At 38.3% G+C, this 18925-nt stretch overlaps 1 protein-coding gene across 5 annotated transcripts in view; it reads right to left on the reverse strand.

Annotated features, from left to right (window-relative positions):
• LOC131672074 (potassium voltage-gated channel unc-103) overlaps positions 1–18925 on the reverse strand; it is a 1608120-nt gene that overhangs the window by 343826 nt on the left and 1245369 nt on the right. For all 5 annotated transcript variants that reach the window (XM_058949027.1, XM_058949035.1, XM_058949044.1 and 2 more), the window contains 2 exons: positions 6210–6374; positions 5797–6148 (listed from right to left, as the gene is read on the reverse strand). In XM_058949027.1, the coding sequence (XP_058805010.1) occupies positions 5797–6148; positions 6210–6374 (517 nt within the window). The remainder of the gene's footprint in view (positions 1–5796; positions 6149–6209; positions 6375–18925) is intronic.

Below are 18925 nucleotides of genomic sequence, written 5' to 3' on the forward strand. Positions count from 1 at the left end.
GGCCGCGAACCGCAGCAGGCTAAAAGTTTGCGTCGTGAGGTAGAAGCGCGAACGCCGATCATCCGCTCGTCGATCGAGGATTGGAGCGAGCGTATGGCGAGACTTGATGCGTTACGCGACCTTGTGATTAGACATATCGAAGAAGCACAGAACCGTCAGAAGAAACATTATGATAGAAAACGTCGAGACGTAGTTTTCGGTTGGCGATCTAGTCTTGAGGCGAGCACACACTCTGTCAAGCGCGAGTGCGGGGAAAAACGCAAAACTGGATCCGCAATATACCGGTCCGTATAAGATTTTGCGAGTAGTTTCTCCGGGAATTTATATGCTAACCACGAATAACAACAAGCAGGTACCAATGGCTCATGTATCTGAGCTTAAAAGATACGTGCCTCCTCGAGGTACGAGGAAAGGTAACAGCCGAGAGTGATTTGTTTGTTGTGTGATGTTTGTGTGAGTGCGATGTTCGTGTTGTTTATTTTATTTCTTTTATTTTTTTTCGGACGAGTTAGGAGGAGACAGAACCGTGATAATCTGGTCAGCGGACTGGATGCTAGATGAGGTAGCAAGGCTAATACATGCATGGTTTATTACAGGAGAAGTAGTTATGCTGGAAGAAACGCCAGGCTTCTCTGGCGAGTACGCCGAGATGCCAGGAGTGGTGGAGGAAGGCCAGCAGGCACATTCGGCGTTAGAGCTGCCTATCGTGCCGCGGGGCGCGTGTAACCTTGTTGATGTGGGCGCGGCTACGGGGCAGAACCAAGGCGAGAACGCTGGTTCTATTCCCGAGGGGGGCGCCGAAGGCGAGGTAATCGCGGGCAGGGTCTTAGAGGTAGCGGTAGCGAGACCATCTGCGTGGCACACGGAGCGAGGTACGCTTCGTGTTGCTACTCGCCCATCTGGTCGGAGCGCGGTGGTTGCCGCTGCTGCTGCGGCAGCTGAAGCGAGGGCAAGGGTCGCCGAATGGCCACACGATTTGCCGGTGGGCGCCGTGAAACCGTCACCGAGACGAGGATTCGAGAATCAGGTGGCGATGGCCGAGCCTACTGGGAGTTGGCTGCCGGTGGAGGTGCGACCATCCACTTCGTGGGCAAGCTTGTCGGACGAATGGGACAACAGCAGGGCTGTCTCACCGTTGTTGATAGCTGAGCTTCGTCGAGGCGTGCGGACTCCGGAGCGAAGGCAGGAATTGATTGGGAGGTTTGGCCCGATCGTGGATGAATTAATTAGGCCGGAGGATCTGCTGCCGGAGCGTCCTTTGCGCTTTAGCGCACCGGATCCATCAGCTGTATCGGAGCGTCCACGACCTCGTAGGTTGCCGCCGGTAAGCGCGACGTGGCGCGCGAGTACGGATGGAGTTCCACCGGAATACCTAAGAGAGCTTCGAGAAGAGGAAGACGCGGCTAGATATGGAACGTCGAGACGACGCCGTAAGAACCGGAAAACGCCGAACTTCAATGACTACGAGCCGTCGTTTGCAGGTGCTGCTCTGAAAGCACAAGACACGAGAACGGTTCAGGTCGGACTTGAGGAGGCACGAGAGGAGCCGCAGCGAGAAACGCAGCGTGCTCTACCTGCCGCAGAGCCACCGATCATGGCGAGTTCGCTAGATTCGGTGCTAGCGACGCAGGAGGTACCGGTAGCTATGGATGTTGAGGCGGAAGGCGTGGATGCTCGGATGACTGTTTTGACTGGGGCTGACGAATCGGAATCGACGCGACAGCTAGAGGAAAGCGGGGCTGATGTGACGTTATCGCATCAAGCTGCTGATAGACCAGCTAAACCGTATAACGTAGGTAGTGGAAGGGATAGGTATCGCGTGTTCTCCGATGGGACACGCATTCCAGCACCAAGAGCGGGGGTGAAGGTTCGTCGCCGTAGGGAAAACCAGCAGGCGAGAGCTGCGGAGGCCGAGGTAGCGAGATCGCAACCACAGCCTCAAATCGCAGACCAGAGTCAGCTCGGGGTAGCACATTCGCAGCAACAGATTGTAGCGGGGTGTGAGCCGCGATCCGGTAGCAGCAATTTTGTTAGAGTTAGCTCGTTTAACGCCAGAACAACGGGAGGAAGTGACCAGGATCCAACGCCAGGCATGTGAACTCACTGCCAGGGCGATTGGCAAGGGCGCAGCCCCAGATAAAGCATGAGAAGGCTGAGGTACCAAATCTGTTCACTTTAAAAGGGTTTTATGTTGTTTTGATTTGTTTTATTTTATTTTTATTTTGTCTGTGTATGGCATGTTTATTTTTGTTTATTTATTTTTATTTTTATTGATTTTGAAGGTTTTGGCGAGCTGACTTATTGAAGTTTTTATGATTTTGATTTTGTAATATAGTTTTAAGTTGTTTTCTCGCTGGTCCTGTGTTCGAGCGAGGAGGGTTGCATTGGGTAACCCACGGGTGCCTGCGGCTTCCGCGGCTTAGCGGGGGGCTGTGACAGGGCTATAGCGATGCTCGCTGGCCCTGTGTGCGGCACTCTCCTCGCATGAACGCAGCGACCAAGTGTACGCTATATAGCGACTACATACTTGTGTCGTTGCAGGATCCGGAGGGAGGAGCGCGACGATCGGCGAGGTGTCGCCGTGAGTGCGAGTGAGAGCGAGAAGAGCGAGAGAGAGAGAGAGCGATTTTGACTGATTTTTGACGGCGAGAGAAGTGGGAGCGCGGCGGCGCGAGGCTTGGAAAATTAAGAGAGAAGAAGGGCAGTTAGGCGCGAGCTCTCAAGTAATTAGGGCCGCCTAAGGAGAGTCGGAACGAGAGGACTTTTCGGCCAGAGAGTAACGACGGCCGGAAGTACGACTGCCATTTGCCTGGAGAGCCAGAAGGTCCAAGCCGAGCCCGGACACGCAGCGACCATTCGCCGTCCCCGGGGCAAAGGCCGTGCTGCGGCCTCTCCTGCAGCAGTCCCCGTCATCACCAGGGCGCCACTTCCAGCGGGCCTGCGCTTTCGCCGGCGTCGTCTCTCTGCCGACGGACCGTCGGCATCCGGTGGGTCGAAAACCTGTTCATCTCTCTCGCGCCAGCTCTCGCTCGATTACGGACATTTGCGTATTTGATTTTATCGCGCACGCTGAGCGATCTCGCTCGCGTGATCTCGCGAACTCTTGTCGTGGAAAGGCTGAGCGAGCGCGCTCGCCGCGGCGAAGTTAATCTTGTAGCGATATTTGTGAAAAGGCGTCAATAAATGAGATCGCCATATGTAATATCATTGAATTAGAGTGTCCGTTTCTTTGTGTCAACCTTTCCCAGCCAGCGCGAACTTCGGCCTGTGAAAGTCAGCGCCGGCTTTCTTTACCGAGATAGAACCCAGAAAAATTAGCAGAGACCAGCCCATGGCGCACGGAGGCTGACCACTCTTGCAACTTGGCGGATAGGCTCCAGGCTGTTATCGATCAGGGTGGCACTATATCCAAATGGTTGCGTGCACAGTCTGGAGTCCCTCAAAGCAGTGTTCTCGGCCCCCTTCTTTTTGCCATTTTCATTAATGACCTTACCAGGGTCCTTTTCTTTTGCAACCACATCATTTACGCTGACGACACCCAGATTTACTATCACTGCCTGCCCTCTGATATCAACGAGGGTCTTGGGAGGGTTCAGCTGGATGCCCGGGCGGTTGCTGATTGGGCGGTCCGGAACGGGCTTCAGTTGAGCGTTGCTAAGACCAGGGTGATGATAATTGGTAGCGAACTCTATGTCTCCTCTCTCGACCTCAACTCCTTACCTAATATCGTAGTAAACAATATCCCTATCCCTTTCTCTGTCTCAGTTAGAAACCTTGGCCTTACCATCACCTCCACATTACAATGGAAACCTCATATTACAAATATCATCACTAAAGTTTATTCCAGTCTCAATACTCTGAAATTTTATAAGAAATCACTCTCTTTCACCACTCGGAAATACCTAGTTCAGACCCTCATCTTCCCCCATTTTAAATATGCCTCTCTTGCTTTCATAAAACTCGACAAAACACGCACTAATGCCCTGCAAATTGCCCACAATGCTTGTGTCCGTTTTGTGTCAGGCTTCATCTCTTTCATTCCTTCAACTAACATAGAATCTCATGTCTCTTTTCACCGTCTACGCCTGGGTTGGCTCACCCTTGAGTCTCAACGTCATATCTCTCTTATCCTTCATTTCTATAAAACAATTTCTTCATTCATGCCCAGTTACCTCACCACTCATCTCTCCAAACCTAATTTACCCAACATCAAAAGCTCATCTCGAAACCACCCAAAGACCTTTTCTTACCCTGCTCCCAGAACGGTGGCTTGGAATTACTCCTACGCCATTTATAGCATGTTTCTCTTAAACCAGCTTTCCATAACCGATTTTAGCATCGATCGTTTGTATGAATTAAAGCTCTGGCTAAATTCACTTTTTGCAATTCTTGAATAGCAGCTTTTCCGCAGACGTTTAAACCCTAACTATCCTGCAAACATGTCCTTACTCCTTAAATTACCTCCTGTTTCCCTGCCTTTTAATGTTTCGGCTTTCACTTCTACCTCCGAGTATCTCCTAACTCCAGGAAAATACCTCTCTTATAATTTCCCACCTTTTAACTCACTTCCTTGACACACCTATGCACATTTCTCACGCTCCTGTTTCATTCTTGCAGCCCACCTTCTACCTAACGCAGCCCTCTTCATCATTATATAGTTTATTTTATGTTTTGTTTTGTCAACTCTTTAGATACCACTGATTTCCTAGTTCAATTTTAAGTCTAGTTTAAGTTAATTTTAGCCTACTCGTTTCTATTCTTAAGTCCGTTGCGTTCCTACTGTACTGCGTATTCCTTGCAATATCCTAGCAGTCACTGTTACAAACTCTAGTCTGTTTTTTATGTTATTTTTCAGCGCTAATCACTAAGTCTAGTTTTAAGTTTTTATGTTATGATCTTACTGCTTCTCTCAATGTTATGTAATTTAATTTTAAGTTAATCCTTTGCTGTATCTTTTGCTTGGAGCCTACGGGGTTATACCTCATTGCTTAATAAAGTTTAATCAATCAATCAATCAATCAATCTCTCTCTCTCTCTCTCTCTCTTTCTCTTTCTCTGACTTCTCTATGAATCCGCTGATCAACCCTTTCTCTCCGCTAATTAGTGGCTCTCTTTTTCTCTATCTGCTCTTCTCGCTCTCGCCCTCATCTACACTATTTTTTAATGATGTGATCACGGAATCCATGTGCTTTATTTACGATTATAGATTTCAGGACCTGAATGCAAGGGGGACCTCACTTTAGGTGCTACGCTGGTAATAGCATATTTGTTTGCTTGACGTTCATGCATCCAGGGCAATATTTTTTCTCTTTCTCCGTTATTTTGAGTACGTTTGGTCTTTTTCATTAAAGTAAAGTTGTAATTAAATAAAGTATTTCTATTTTATAAAATCCGTATAAATAAGTTAATTAAATATTAATCTCTCCTTGTAATTGTTATTTAAGCTAATTAGCAAAATTGGCTCGATTTACTCAAACAGAAAAGATCCTGAAATTAAATATCTACATTATAATCAACGGATATTAGTTTTGCAAATCTATACCGTATCCAAACTAATACGTAATCATTTGATAATATCAAGGATTAGGTTTGAACAGATGTTGCGTATTCTTGTATAACGTTATTAGATTTTCACTCAATTTGTGTAATTATTAGCTAATATTTTAGAACACTTAGCAAGGCCTCAAATGAAAAGGAAGTTGAGGTGAAGGAATATTTTCAGGGTACAACATTGTTTATCTTTATAAATAAACAATTAAAATATATTATTCAATGTTAGAATATTTGAAAAATTACCTTGATAACTCGTGGCTCTGACTTGAAATTTGAATAGTTGAAGATTGTTTCTGTGATTGCCTCGAAATATTATTCTGGAAGTCACTTGGTGGTTGCTGTGACAGTCTCGAAATTTTAGTGCTAATCGAAGTGGTATTTCGCGAATGCTTTGGAATATTGTTCAACGTTGATTCAACACTGGTGCTTTCTTTGGATAAATGAAGTAATTGCTTAATCATAGTTATGATTAATTGCATGTCTTTGGTTATTGAATTTTCAAGGAAATTTAATTGATTTTGTAGTTGATCAATCCGGGTATTAATTTCTTCAAATGAACGGGCATGGTTGTATTCATAAATATTCTCTGATATTCCTTAAATGAGAAATCTACATTGGATTACAAAAGTTTAGATTGATCAGAAATATAATTTTACCTTGTCCATGAGATACTTCTGGTGATGGAGATGGAACATATTTATTATTGTTAATGGAGATATAATTAATTTTATTCTCGGCTTTCTGAGTACTGTTCTTATTTCCATTACTGATTGGAGCGTGTATGCTTTGGTGTGTTTTTTTGGTTACTAATGAAGTGATGTCTGTATATATAAACATAAGATTATATGAAGAGTAAATAAAAACATAATTATTTAAATTTTTTTTTAATATATGCGTGAAATATTTTTAACTAAATATTATTAGAACACCCAGGTAATTGAATAATTCAACCTATGATGAGAAATATATGAGAACATGTATAAAAAATTAAAAGGCAAACTAATGGGTTCAAATAGTGAGACTAATGTGAGTTAAGAAAAATTCTTGTTTCGTAAATTAATATTTGCTAATGAAATGTTAAGTCACTATCAAAAAATTTGAATATTATGTTTTATGAATTTTACATCAGTTATTGAATCATTTTTATTTTATCTAACGCTAATTTCTCTAGTTAGAAACATTAGCTGAGTGAAATATAAATCTAAATGAAAACCATCCATCAAGAATTGTATAATTCTTGTATGATTCAATAACGTGATTTAGTTATAATTACCGAACGTTTTATAAAATTAAAATTTTATTGTAGTGTGTAGTATTAGATATACGATTTGTAAATGGAGATAAAGTTATTTTATTGAATGGTTAATTTTGATAAATAAAAGTTTACACTATATTTTACATTTTGTGCATGCAATTTAGGATATATTGATGACGATGATGAGAAAGAGAGAGAGAGAGAGAGAGAGAGAGAGACAGACAGAGAGTGAAATGTTGATTTCGTGGCGGAATCAGCTTTTGCATGCAGTTATACTGCATTGAGAAATACAGAAAACAAGACTTTTACATTAAAAGAGGTCACGCTAATCAGACTCAACCCAAAATCCCCCCTTGTCATCTTTGCTTAATGGTATAAGGTGACAGATAAGAAAATCTTAACCGTCTTTTGAGTGACATATACCACGAACTTGTGCAACATGTGAGGTAATTGAATGTCAATCACTGACCATGCTATACATGGTTATGCACGTAAATACGAAGGGTATTCAAAAAGTAAGGTAACTTTGTGGTTTTCTCTAAAAACACTTATTTATTGGTCAATATTTATGTTGTCCCCTTCAAAGTGATCCCCGTTAGATATAATACTATAAACTTGTGCCAGCGCTTTTTCCAATCATCAAAGCACTTTTGATAATCATTTTGAGGTATAGCCTTGAGTTCTTCCAATGCAGTTTTTATCTCCTCAATCGTTGAAGATCGATGTCCTTTTTCGAAAAAAAGTCACTAGGAGCCAAATCCGGTGAATATGGAGGCTAAGATATGACTGTGATGTTGGTTTTGGCCAAAAAATTTCTCACAAGCAACAATGAATGAGCAGGTGCATTATCGTGATGTAAAATCTATAAATTGTTTTTTTAAAGTTCAGGACATTTTTTGCGTATTGCATCTCGCAAAGGATGCATAACTTCACAGTAATTCTCCTTATTGACCGTACGATCTTGTGATAAGAATTTCTGATAAACTATGCCACGGTAATTAAAGAAGACAGTGAGCAAAACCTTGACATTTGATCGAACTTAGCATGCTTTTTTCGGTCTTGGCTCTTCTGGAGTCTTCCATTGAGACGATTAAACTTTAGTTTCGACATCATAAATATATATCCACAATTAATCACCAGTTATAATCATTTTGAGAAAATCAGAATCTTCATTGACTTCATTCAACATCTCCTGAGAGATGATTATGCGACGGTTCTTTTGATCAAAATTAAGCAATTGTGGAATGAATTTCGCAGACACGTCTCATGCCTAAAACATCCGAAAGAATATCATGGCATGAGCCAACTGGTATGCCAACATCTTCTACAACTTCTCTGATGATGATTTGACGAGTCTTAACACAATTTCTTTTACTGCTTCAACGTTTTCATCTGTTATTAATGTGCTGGGATGTCGAGGGTGAGCTTCGTCTTCGATATTCTCTCGACCTTCTTGGAGCAGCTTATACCACTTATACACATTTTTCTTACTCAGAGTAGACTCATCGTATACAATTGTCAACATTTTAAGAGCTTTAGAGAACTGGATTCCATTTTTCACACAACATTTGATGCAAACTCTTTGCTCCATTCTTTTCGATAGAAGAAAATCGCCGAGCACATCAAACACTTCTAGTCGTATATAGTCAAAACTATGAATATATGATCGTGGCGAGTGTATCAACACAACAACAACAAAAATTCAAAACTTGAATGTACGTAGCCGAAAATTGAAAAGTTACCTTACTTTTTGAACACCCCTCGTACTTTCGTATTTTAGAATTTAAAACATCGTGTGTACTAACACTTGTAAATTTCAACTCTAGTCTCTTTGTAGCTTATTGCTTGATGATTAGTTGGATAGCTGGATTGCGTAGTTGTTATGGCTATTTAGTTAGTGTATCATTTATTAGTTTAATGTGATGTTTAAGTAGAAGAGTTGATTTTGATATGTCGTTAAAGCGAGATATCTTGACTTTTAGGAATTCCTTTAGTCATTGTGTTTCTTTTGAGTTTCTCGTATTGAGTTCATCGATGAAATAAGTCGTCGAACAGTTGTTTCGTATTTTTAACTTGATAGGTCATGGTCTTATATCAGTCCCAAAGCATAATGCTTTATATTTTAATTTGAAAGAAAAGGCCATAGCTGACTTTCTATAGTGATTTGAGCTCCTAGCTGTTTTTAAAAAGCAATTACAGGATCCTGTTTGGCGTGGTTTGAAAAGTTTTCACGCCGATTTTCAACCATTAAGATACATTAGAACCGGAGCAACTGCAAAAAAAACCGTTTTTCAGCACTTTCTTCACGTTTTGACTATACCTCACAGGGAAGTAGATATTTTTTGACGTACTTTATTTAGTTTTACACCTGAGGATTTTTTTTAAATGCTAGAGGTATTTTTAGAATTTTTTCGAAACCCTGAAGCTCGAAAAAACGCTTTTCCCAACGAAAAAATGAGATTTGTTGTGATTTTTTTATTTTTTCCTTCTTTTTTTAGCAAAAAGCCGATACGACGTCGTTTAAAGACTTATTTCGTTTGATTCTCCGGTTAAAAAGATATTGAATTATGCCTTAAAAAGTTCAAAAATTACCATGTCACAGACGTTATAGGCGTATAAACAACGTATAATCGTTACTATCGCTGATTTTTAAGTCTCTAGTTGATCTGCACTTGAATATTCTTGATATTTTCATAATTTCTTTTGGTATTATTACTTCTGATAACTTTTTTCGATACGCATATTTATTTTTAAATTTTATTCACAACTCAAGAGCTGACTGGAACGCTTTTTCAGGTGATGAAATGTTCTTTTTTTAAGGTTTTTTTCGCTTTTTCAGCATTTTGAAATATAAAGTACGTATCTCCGGCACCGCTTTGGAATCTATTTTATTCGACTTCTTGGTAAACATACAAAAAAATATGCCTCTAAAAATTGAATAACTTCCGTGCTCCGTGCTGCAAGCAGAACAAAACTAGAATATAGTGCAAAATCATTCACATTGCTAATTTTCTGTTCAAAATTATTTAACAATAACTCAACTACAGATAATACACATTTACAAATGTACATACAAACTTACATACATGTATAAGAAATAATTTACTAAAATATTAAGTAAACACATAAACGTTGGTACGAAATGGTTAACTACCTAGTTTCAAACCTTAAATTATTTTCTTATTTTGATCAAAATCATACCCACTTACTAGATCAGCTTTATAATGTTTCACAAAAAGTGATATGAATGTGCATGTTGAATAATTCATAATCCGCCAAGCTTAGTTTTGCGTTAATGTCATTATCTATTGAATTGATATATTAAGAAAGGAGTTTTAAAATGCATCTACCATTTTGACATAATCCTATGTAATAGCATTGGTGGCGTCATTTTGTACCAATATCACGGAGATATCTCCCACAGTGTTTGTTCCGAAAAAGCAACGTTATGCTCCAAGTAGTTCAATCTACATTCCCATAACCGTAACTCTAATCTAGCGCTAATATCGTTTTGGGTGTGGTATTTAGTCTGTGTTTACTTTTCCTATTTATAAACATTGTAAGAACTCTTTGTAAATTATTTTGTGAAATCGTTTAAATTATCTTGAAAATGGTTTGAATATTTGCAAGGTGGAACTTTTGTCGATATGAGAGTATATTATGTTTTCTCATGTCATTCTTGCTCTTAGTTATATTTAAATAATTGGCATTTTTGTAATCTTCGAATCACATAATACATTAATAGAATAAATATTGAATAACTATACGAGTTAGAATGTTTTCACAAAACATTCTAACTCATAAAGTTTCTAAGCAAAATATACTTTCTATTTTTATAATTCTACAATTTTTATTCACAATTTTAGCTATATTAGCTATTTAGCACAGTTACTTTATAAAAGACCAGCTGGGATCTACATTGTTATTAAAAAAAGAGCAAAAGGATCAATTTGAATATTTGTAGGCTTTTTTTATGATAATTCTCTTTGAAGATATCTTAGTTAAATACTCGTACAGGAGCAAATGTTCACATGTATACCTGAATTTCTTCGATGAACCTTCCATGACTTTTTGCTTTATCACAGAGTTATTAAAATTATTTTTAATAAAATTAACAATTGAATTTTAAAATAAAAAAGAATTTTTTTTCACAAAAAAAAATCATTCACACTATAAGGGTATAAATAAAGAATATAAGCCAATCAACAGAATTAATCAAAACCATATAGAATTCTCCAAAGTTTACGGTAAAGCAAAAATATCACGGAGGGTTCATTGAAGGAATCTAGGTTTAAGAATTAAACATTTGATCTTGTATGAGTACTTAAATAAGATGTTTTTGATGAATTCTATCATAAAAAATGCCTACAAATATTCTAATTAATCCCCGATAGTTGATAATACTCTTGTTTATGAAATATCTATTATTTCGATGGAAAAAGATTCTCATAAGGGAAGTGTTCGTATTACAAGAAGTATATCAAGTAATATTGAACCTAGCATCTTAGATCACAAAAACGAATTGATTTAATTCTTCTCACAAAGTTAATAAACTAACTCTCAAGCATCGACACAATCGCAATCTTCTGGATTTAATCATTAGTATCAACTGCAAAATATGCAAAACCAGCCGTTGCTTTATATTTCATTACCTCTACCAGATTATTTTCATCAGAAAAATATTGTATTATTTTAGGAAATATTTATAACAGATCTCGTATACCATTTGAAGCTCGATTAGACTGCTACAATACTCGTAATATGCAATTTTACATACTCTACGGGGCTCGTCTATGTTCAGCACATTTTTTAAACAATCGATTTATCAAGGCGATTTGAATAAAATAAAAAAAAATTTCAAAAATTTCTTTAATACCTGTTGATGACGTAGCAAATCTGATGCAAGGTTTGACATTAGAGACTTCTAAATTAAGCTACAGCATACCGATTGAAAGAAGATTGTTTGAAAGCTCTCACAGGTTTAACTTCCGAAAACATAAAAAATTAAGTTCACGTTTAAGATCATTAAAAAACTCACACAATCTAATAACTACGTATAGAAGGTACAATAACTTTTATATCCAAATTGAGAACTGGGGCATCAAACAACAATATAGCGAACATTTTTAAGTTCAACAACATTCAATTTGCATCTGAAATCTGTGCTAATGTTACAGCATTTTTGGAAAATTATATTTTGCCCACAGATTTTGGAATTGTCTACAGAATTGAATAGTGACATATCTGATGAAAAACGTGATAAGATTAGGAAAAGTTTGATTGAAAACCATACATTTCAAGATGCTCAAAAGTTACTAAAATTGAAGGACGATTAACTAATTTTAATATTTGATGGTATATACGTTAAACATTGGAAAAGTTTGAACAATGAATATCAACGTTATGTACTTTCAGAGCAGAAAAAAATGCCCTTGATTAAATTACTGACGGATTTGCTGTTGATAGTTGTGGTCCTTTTCAAGGTTCTATTAAAGACGCAGAAATAATGGAAAAGGTATTAGTTGATCCGAACAGTGTATTTCGATTGATGAAAGAAGGCGCGATGTTATCATTATTGATTGTGGATTTCTGGACGTGGTTAAGATGTTGCAGAAAAAAAATTTTATTGTCAAGATGCCGGGTTTAAAAGACAAAAGGAAGCAATTGCCTGCTAAAAAAGCTAATGAGTCGCGTATTATAACGAAATTACGTTGCTACAAGCTACTTTACCGCCAAATGAATAACAAAACGTGTTTAAAAACCAAGACACTCTGTAAAATTGTGTATTATCTAAATAATGAGTATGGCAAGCGTTTCAAAACCGACGAGAATATTAGTGATGAAATTATCAATAAAATGTTAAGTTCGACAGATGTTGAAAATACTTTTGCCTAAGATGTTGAAAAAGCTAATTGGAGTCGTCGAGTATCCTTCTTCGTTAAATTAAATGTAGAGGCTATTGATGATTTTCTAAAGATAACTGAGCAAGATTTAAAAATTCTATTATCTGGCACTTACCAACTTGCCATGGTAGCTTCATACGTAGCTGAAATGTTAGAGGATGAGGGTGAATTTCAATTGAAATATTTGAAAATGCATGAAAATATGCCCATAGTTTTAGTAAAATCGCGAAACATTAACAGGTAAATATATAAATGTTGCATAGAGTACAAGCTGAACGTATACAGACTGTAGCGGTGTAGGGTGGTCATTGCCTACACCGCGTATTTCTCTCTCTCTCCTTTTTCAGACGAAGGCTCACGGATGGTATCGGATACACTTCTATGCACATGTCTGATGGCTGCCTTTGTTTTCAGTGACGCAATCAAAAGCCGGCCGCAGTACCATCAACAAAAGAGAGAGAAAGAGAGAAAGCGCAGAAGCAAGCGAGCCATCATTGAAGAATAACAGAGAGAAAGAGAGAGAGAAAGAGAGAGAGAAAGAAAGAAATAGTCGCAACTAGAGTGGTAGGCTAAGCGCGTTACACTTGCCGCACTGGGCAATGCCGCGTGCCGTCGATTAGGCGGGCGACTGGTGGGGGAAGGCAACAGGCCGACTTGCACGCACTTGCCATTATCAGGTAAGATGCACTGACGATGGGCTGCAACCATCATCGATCGACATTTTCTGCCCGCTAACAACTGGCCTCGCGAGTGAAGCTAAAAAAAGCTAGCTTCGTGTGAAAGCTACTTCAATTGGGAAATCAACAATGTGCTGTCATTCTGCAAGCTGCCATTTCGTCATCTGTAAATTGTCATCAGGTCATCATCTCTTTCTTCTATTTATTCTATGTCTCGTTGACATTTCACGGCTCGCGTGTTGTGCCAGGCGCTTCCGAGGTTTAGTATGCGAAATAGCAAGACACTCACGTGCTGGATATTTCGCATTAGTTTTAAGTTGACTATTTGTTAATTAGATTAAGATATATTTATATATATTTCGTCGGCACTTACGATAGTACGTATGTAATAAATGAGAATGTAAGGAATTCTTTTTCTTTACTGTGTACACCTTTCCTCATTGCCTTGTTAGAAGTGATACACTGCCTCCCTTACCTCCCCTTTATTTAAATAATTGGTAATAGTTAATATATTCTCGGCTACGAACGGCCGACACTATTACAAGACGTAATGGTATTCTAAGATATTGTTGTAATTGCCCTAATGGGTTGAGAATGATTGATTGCTGTTGTCATGTTTCAGCTGTAATCTATTACACAGGCCTGCAAAATAGAGAGTCGTCACTGTTCTTTTGCAACTGAGGATCATTTCCGAAGTAATTTTTGGCGTAAAATTAGAATCCGTCGTCAGAATTGCTTCATCACGTCAGGTTTTTGAGTAATCGTCCCCTAAAGGTCGAAAAAACACGTTTTTTGGCCATATTCAAGGCTTGATTACATCGTGAGTTTATATTCTTTTCAAAAACGGTTGACGGCATCTTAAAGAAGCACTCTTACCCTTCAAAACCCATTTTTCAAATTTAAGATATCATTTTTTTTCATCAAGATATCATCAATGGAAATTTGCCATTTTTGAGGTTTCACCATGAACTTAAAAATTCGGCCAATTGTCCTGGAAGAATACGATATATTTCTTAGTATTTTTTGGATAATGATTCTAGAATCATTATAAAAATCATTATAAAATCATTATAAAAGTATTTTTTGGATAATGATTCTAGAATCATTATAAAAAAAATACTAAGAAATATATCGTATTCTTCCAGGACAATTAGCCGAATTTTTAAGCTCTTGGTGAAACCTCAAAAATGGCAAATTTCCATTGATGATATCTTGATGAAAAAAAATGATATCTTAAATTTGAAAAATGAGTTTTGAAAGGTAAGAGTGCTTCTTTAAGATGCCGTCAACCGTTTTTGAAAAGAATATAAACTCACGATGTAATCAAGCCTTGAATATGGCCAAAAAACGTGTTTTTTCGACCTTTAGGGGACGATTACTCAAAAACCTGACGTGATAGAGTAATTCTGATGACGGATTCGAATTCTACGCCAAAAATTACTTCGGAAATGACCCTCAGTTGCAAAAGAACAAAACCTTGCAGGCCTGTGTTATTTATCTTGCGTAATATACGAAAGCGGGCTAATTAAACCAGCTGAAAAATTAACACTCTTGTTCAGAGTAGAAGAAGTGACTTTGTCGACAATGGAATACGATCATCAATGAAAAAGTAGCTGCAGATATATAAGACATCTGATCGCATGAATCTCCCCAGAAAGAGTTGACAATAATAGTAAGAAAGATTACGACAGCGTTTGACTGTGACATAAAAAAAGAGAATTCAGATATACTTAGTACTCTGGTAAAATCGTAATAATTTTTTTGTGCATTTTTTTATATTATTTTTCTCCTAAGGTGAGAAGTTATTTCCGCCATCTGTAAATATGTATCATATATTGTTCTTTGATAAAACTTATGAACTTTTAATATACATAAAATTATATGCGTAAAAAATATGAATTGAACTTTTTCTACTTGAATAAACAACTTCCTTATCTTATACCTATTCTTTTCTACATATATACACATATGTAGTTCAAGTTTAGTACAAAATTGGTAAAAAAATCTGGAAAAACATGTTTCTAAATGTGCATTATCTGTAGTTGAGTCATTGTTTGACAATTATGAACAGAAAATTAGTAATATGAATGATTTTATACAATATTCTTGTATTATTCTACTTGCAGCAAGGAAGTCATTCAATTTTTAGGGACATATTCTTTTGCATTTTTTACCAAGGAATTGAATAAAATAGGTTTGAAATCGGCACTGAAACTACATCACGCTTAAAAACGGTAAAGAAGCGAAAAATACCTAAAAAAACGTGCATTTTATTGCCTGGAAAAGCGTTCCAGCCAGCTCTTAAGATGTGAAACAAATTTTAAAATATATATAGTATGTGAGTTGAAAAAACTTATCAAGCGTAAGAATACCAAGAAAAATTGTAAAAATATTAAGGATATTCAATTATGGAACAACTAGAAAGCCGAAAATCAGCGATAGTAACGATTATACGTTGTTTATAAACCAATAGCACCTGTGACATGCCGATTTTTGAACATTTCATGGCATAATTGAAAAATATTTTTAATCGGAGAAATAAGTTTCTAGATGATATCGGATCGGCTTCTTGCTAAAAGAAAAAATAGAAAAAGTAAATAATAAACCGCAACAAATCTAATTTTTTTGTTGGAAAAAGCGTTTTTTCGAGCTGCAGGACTCTAGAAAAATTAAAACTCAAGTAATCACCTTCCCACATATGAAAATTTCTGATTTTATAGGAATAAACCTTACGTAAAAAAAATATAAAGTAAAATATTTTTTTTTATTAGAGATATTCTCAAATGAGTAAGCTTCCACGCCCCAAACTAGTACCCTCTAATCGAGAAACCCACGAGTCAGTCATTTTTAGCTTATAAACAACAAAATACTCATATGGCAAACTCTCACTTCCAAAAATCACTACCACCAAGTATCTTGCCATTTAAAATATTCGCTAGCTTTCATAAGCTTCAAATAACAGATTCGTCAGTTTTTCAGCGTACCAGCAAACGTACATACAATATATAAAAAATTGATATTATTTTCTTTATTTTACAAAGGAGGAAGAAATATTCTTAAAGACACAGCCTTGTGCCCTGTACCCCCCGCGATTTATTAAAGGGTCCTATTCAGGTGAAGGAAGCCGGCGCTGACTTCCACGGGCGCGAATCTACCGCGATGACGAGGAAGGTGAATGGAAGAAGTCGAAATAAATACAAAAACGCGATCCCTTTATTTACGCTATCGAAAAAATTACATCTACGGATTATTACAAATAACGATGGTGAGCACGCTCGCCCAATCCACGAAACGCGACAGTAGGCGGTGATTAGGAGCGTATTCGCTCGACTACCATACGGGACGAGTCTATAATATTTAGGAGCGGATTCGCTCAACTATCAAACGAGACAATTCAGTTGGCGGCGTTGCACCAGTCGAGAGCTGGGCCGTGAAAGCAGAATCGAACCCACCGGGTAGCTCCTCCCGCGGCTCCCTGGTGGAGAGTCTGCGTCTGCGAAACCGCAGTCTTGCAGGCAGTGGTGATCGCTGGGCTACCGGCGGCGGCTAGTTGGCGGCTGGTAGCCGGGATCGGCTTCTTAATCGTCGAATTGTGATCACTGTGGAGGCTACCCAGAGCAGCCGAAGATTCGCCACAAAAGACACCCTCACTCGTCCTTAGCTTGCTCTCCGTCGGCGCACCGTCCAAACTCACTCCTCGCCGTGACCTGATTAGCGTACGGTCACTCCTCAACTACCCCCAACACTTCTCTCCGCTCTCCTAATTCTCGCGGCGCGAGCCGCGCTTTCCGCGTTCTCGTTTATTCCTCTTCTTCTCTCACTCTCTCTCTCACGCTCTTCGCGCTCTCGCTCCTTCTCGCGCCGTATTCTCCGCCAGCCACGCTCTCCCCTCTCCAGGTCCTGTAACGACACGAGCGCGTGAATGCTATGTCAATCATAGCCACGTTCGACCGCTACATCCATACGAGGAAAGTGCCGCGTACAGGGCTAGCAAACATCGCTATCAGCCCTGTCACAGCCCCTCGCTAAGCCACGGGAACCGGAAGCACCCGAGGGTTACCCCACGCAACTCCCCTCGCCCGGACACAAGGCCGAGGTTTTGAACAAAGCACATATATAAACACAATTACATTAACAAGGGAACCACCCTAACCCGACCGCACCGATTTGAATGATTTTGGGATATGTTGTAGTACTTGAACAAAAATTAGATACGTGTTTTTTTTTATCGGCCCATAAGGGCTTTTAAGGGGTGAAATCCACCCTAAAAATCAACCCCTAAAATCAGTTTTTTTAATATTTCTCAGTATCAAATGAATATTTTTCAGTAAACTCAACGTTAAGAAATTTCTTATAAAAAGGCGCTTTTAAGAAAATAACATTTATACCGAAGGGTCGCAACCCCCTTTTTAATAGGGGTAAATACAGTATTTTTTCTACTGTTTTACGACATGTAATATAGTAAATCAGCTCGAGTGCTTTGAAAATCGCACTAATAATGAGAAAATACCAAAATTAAATTGTTGTGTTTCCGGTTTATAAAAAATGTGTTTAAGGGGTGTTTCAACCCTTAGAAACCACCCCCGTCAAACTATCAGTAGGTTAATCCACCTAACCCTAGGATAAACAAGTTTAGTCGTTTGTTATTTCTTGAAATAATTTAATCCTATGCATGAGCGAGCTACCTCAACTTACCAACCTGCCTCTAACCCACCAAACCCCCATAAACCACCCTTACCAAACCACATGGAGGCTAACTCACCTAACCCTGGGAAAAGCAACTTTAGTCGTTCGTTATTTCTTGAAATAATTGAATTTTACACCATAAGCGAGTTATCCCAGCTGTATAACATACCTCTTATCCACCTACCCCTAACCTATCTAACCCTCACCCTTATAAACCACCTTTACTGAAACACAAGCAGGCTAAACCTCCTAACCCTGGAAAACACGAGCTACCTCAACTAACCAACCTGCCTCTCACCCACCAAACCCCCATAAACCACCCTTACCCAACCAAATGTAGGCTAATAGACCTAACTTTGGGAGAATTGAGTTTATCAGTTGCTTTTTCTTAAAATAATTGATTTCTACATCATACGTGGGGTATCCCATTTTTTTTTGATAAAATATATCTGTAGTTCAAACATAATTTATGACAAATAAAAATATGTTTAATACATTTTATTTTAATAGTACCAAAATAGCGAGAAATATCTCTTAAAAATAAACACGAGAATAACAGGAGGTCTAATTATCATTTATAGATCTACACATATATATTTATATTCGTATGTAAATACATAAATAAAACTACATATATTTTGATTTTTCATAATAATTTTCATCTTTTTCTTTTTTTTATTTATTGGTAAATTAAAATCTATCATTCGATGAATTCCTTACAGAAATGATAATCATCGAAAAAGTGTTTGAAACATAATAATCTTTTACGCCAACCACACCGTATTATAGCAACATTTTTAAATACTTCTACTTCGCAATGTATATAGCAAGAATCTCCAAAACGAAAATCA

Source organism: Phymastichus coffea, unplaced genomic scaffold (genome assembly GCF_024137745.1).
Source record: "Phymastichus coffea isolate CEN01 unplaced genomic scaffold, Cenicafe_Pcof_1.1 PCOF00011, whole genome shotgun sequence".
NCBI lineage: Eukaryota > Metazoa > Arthropoda > Insecta > Hymenoptera > Eulophidae > Phymastichus > Phymastichus coffea.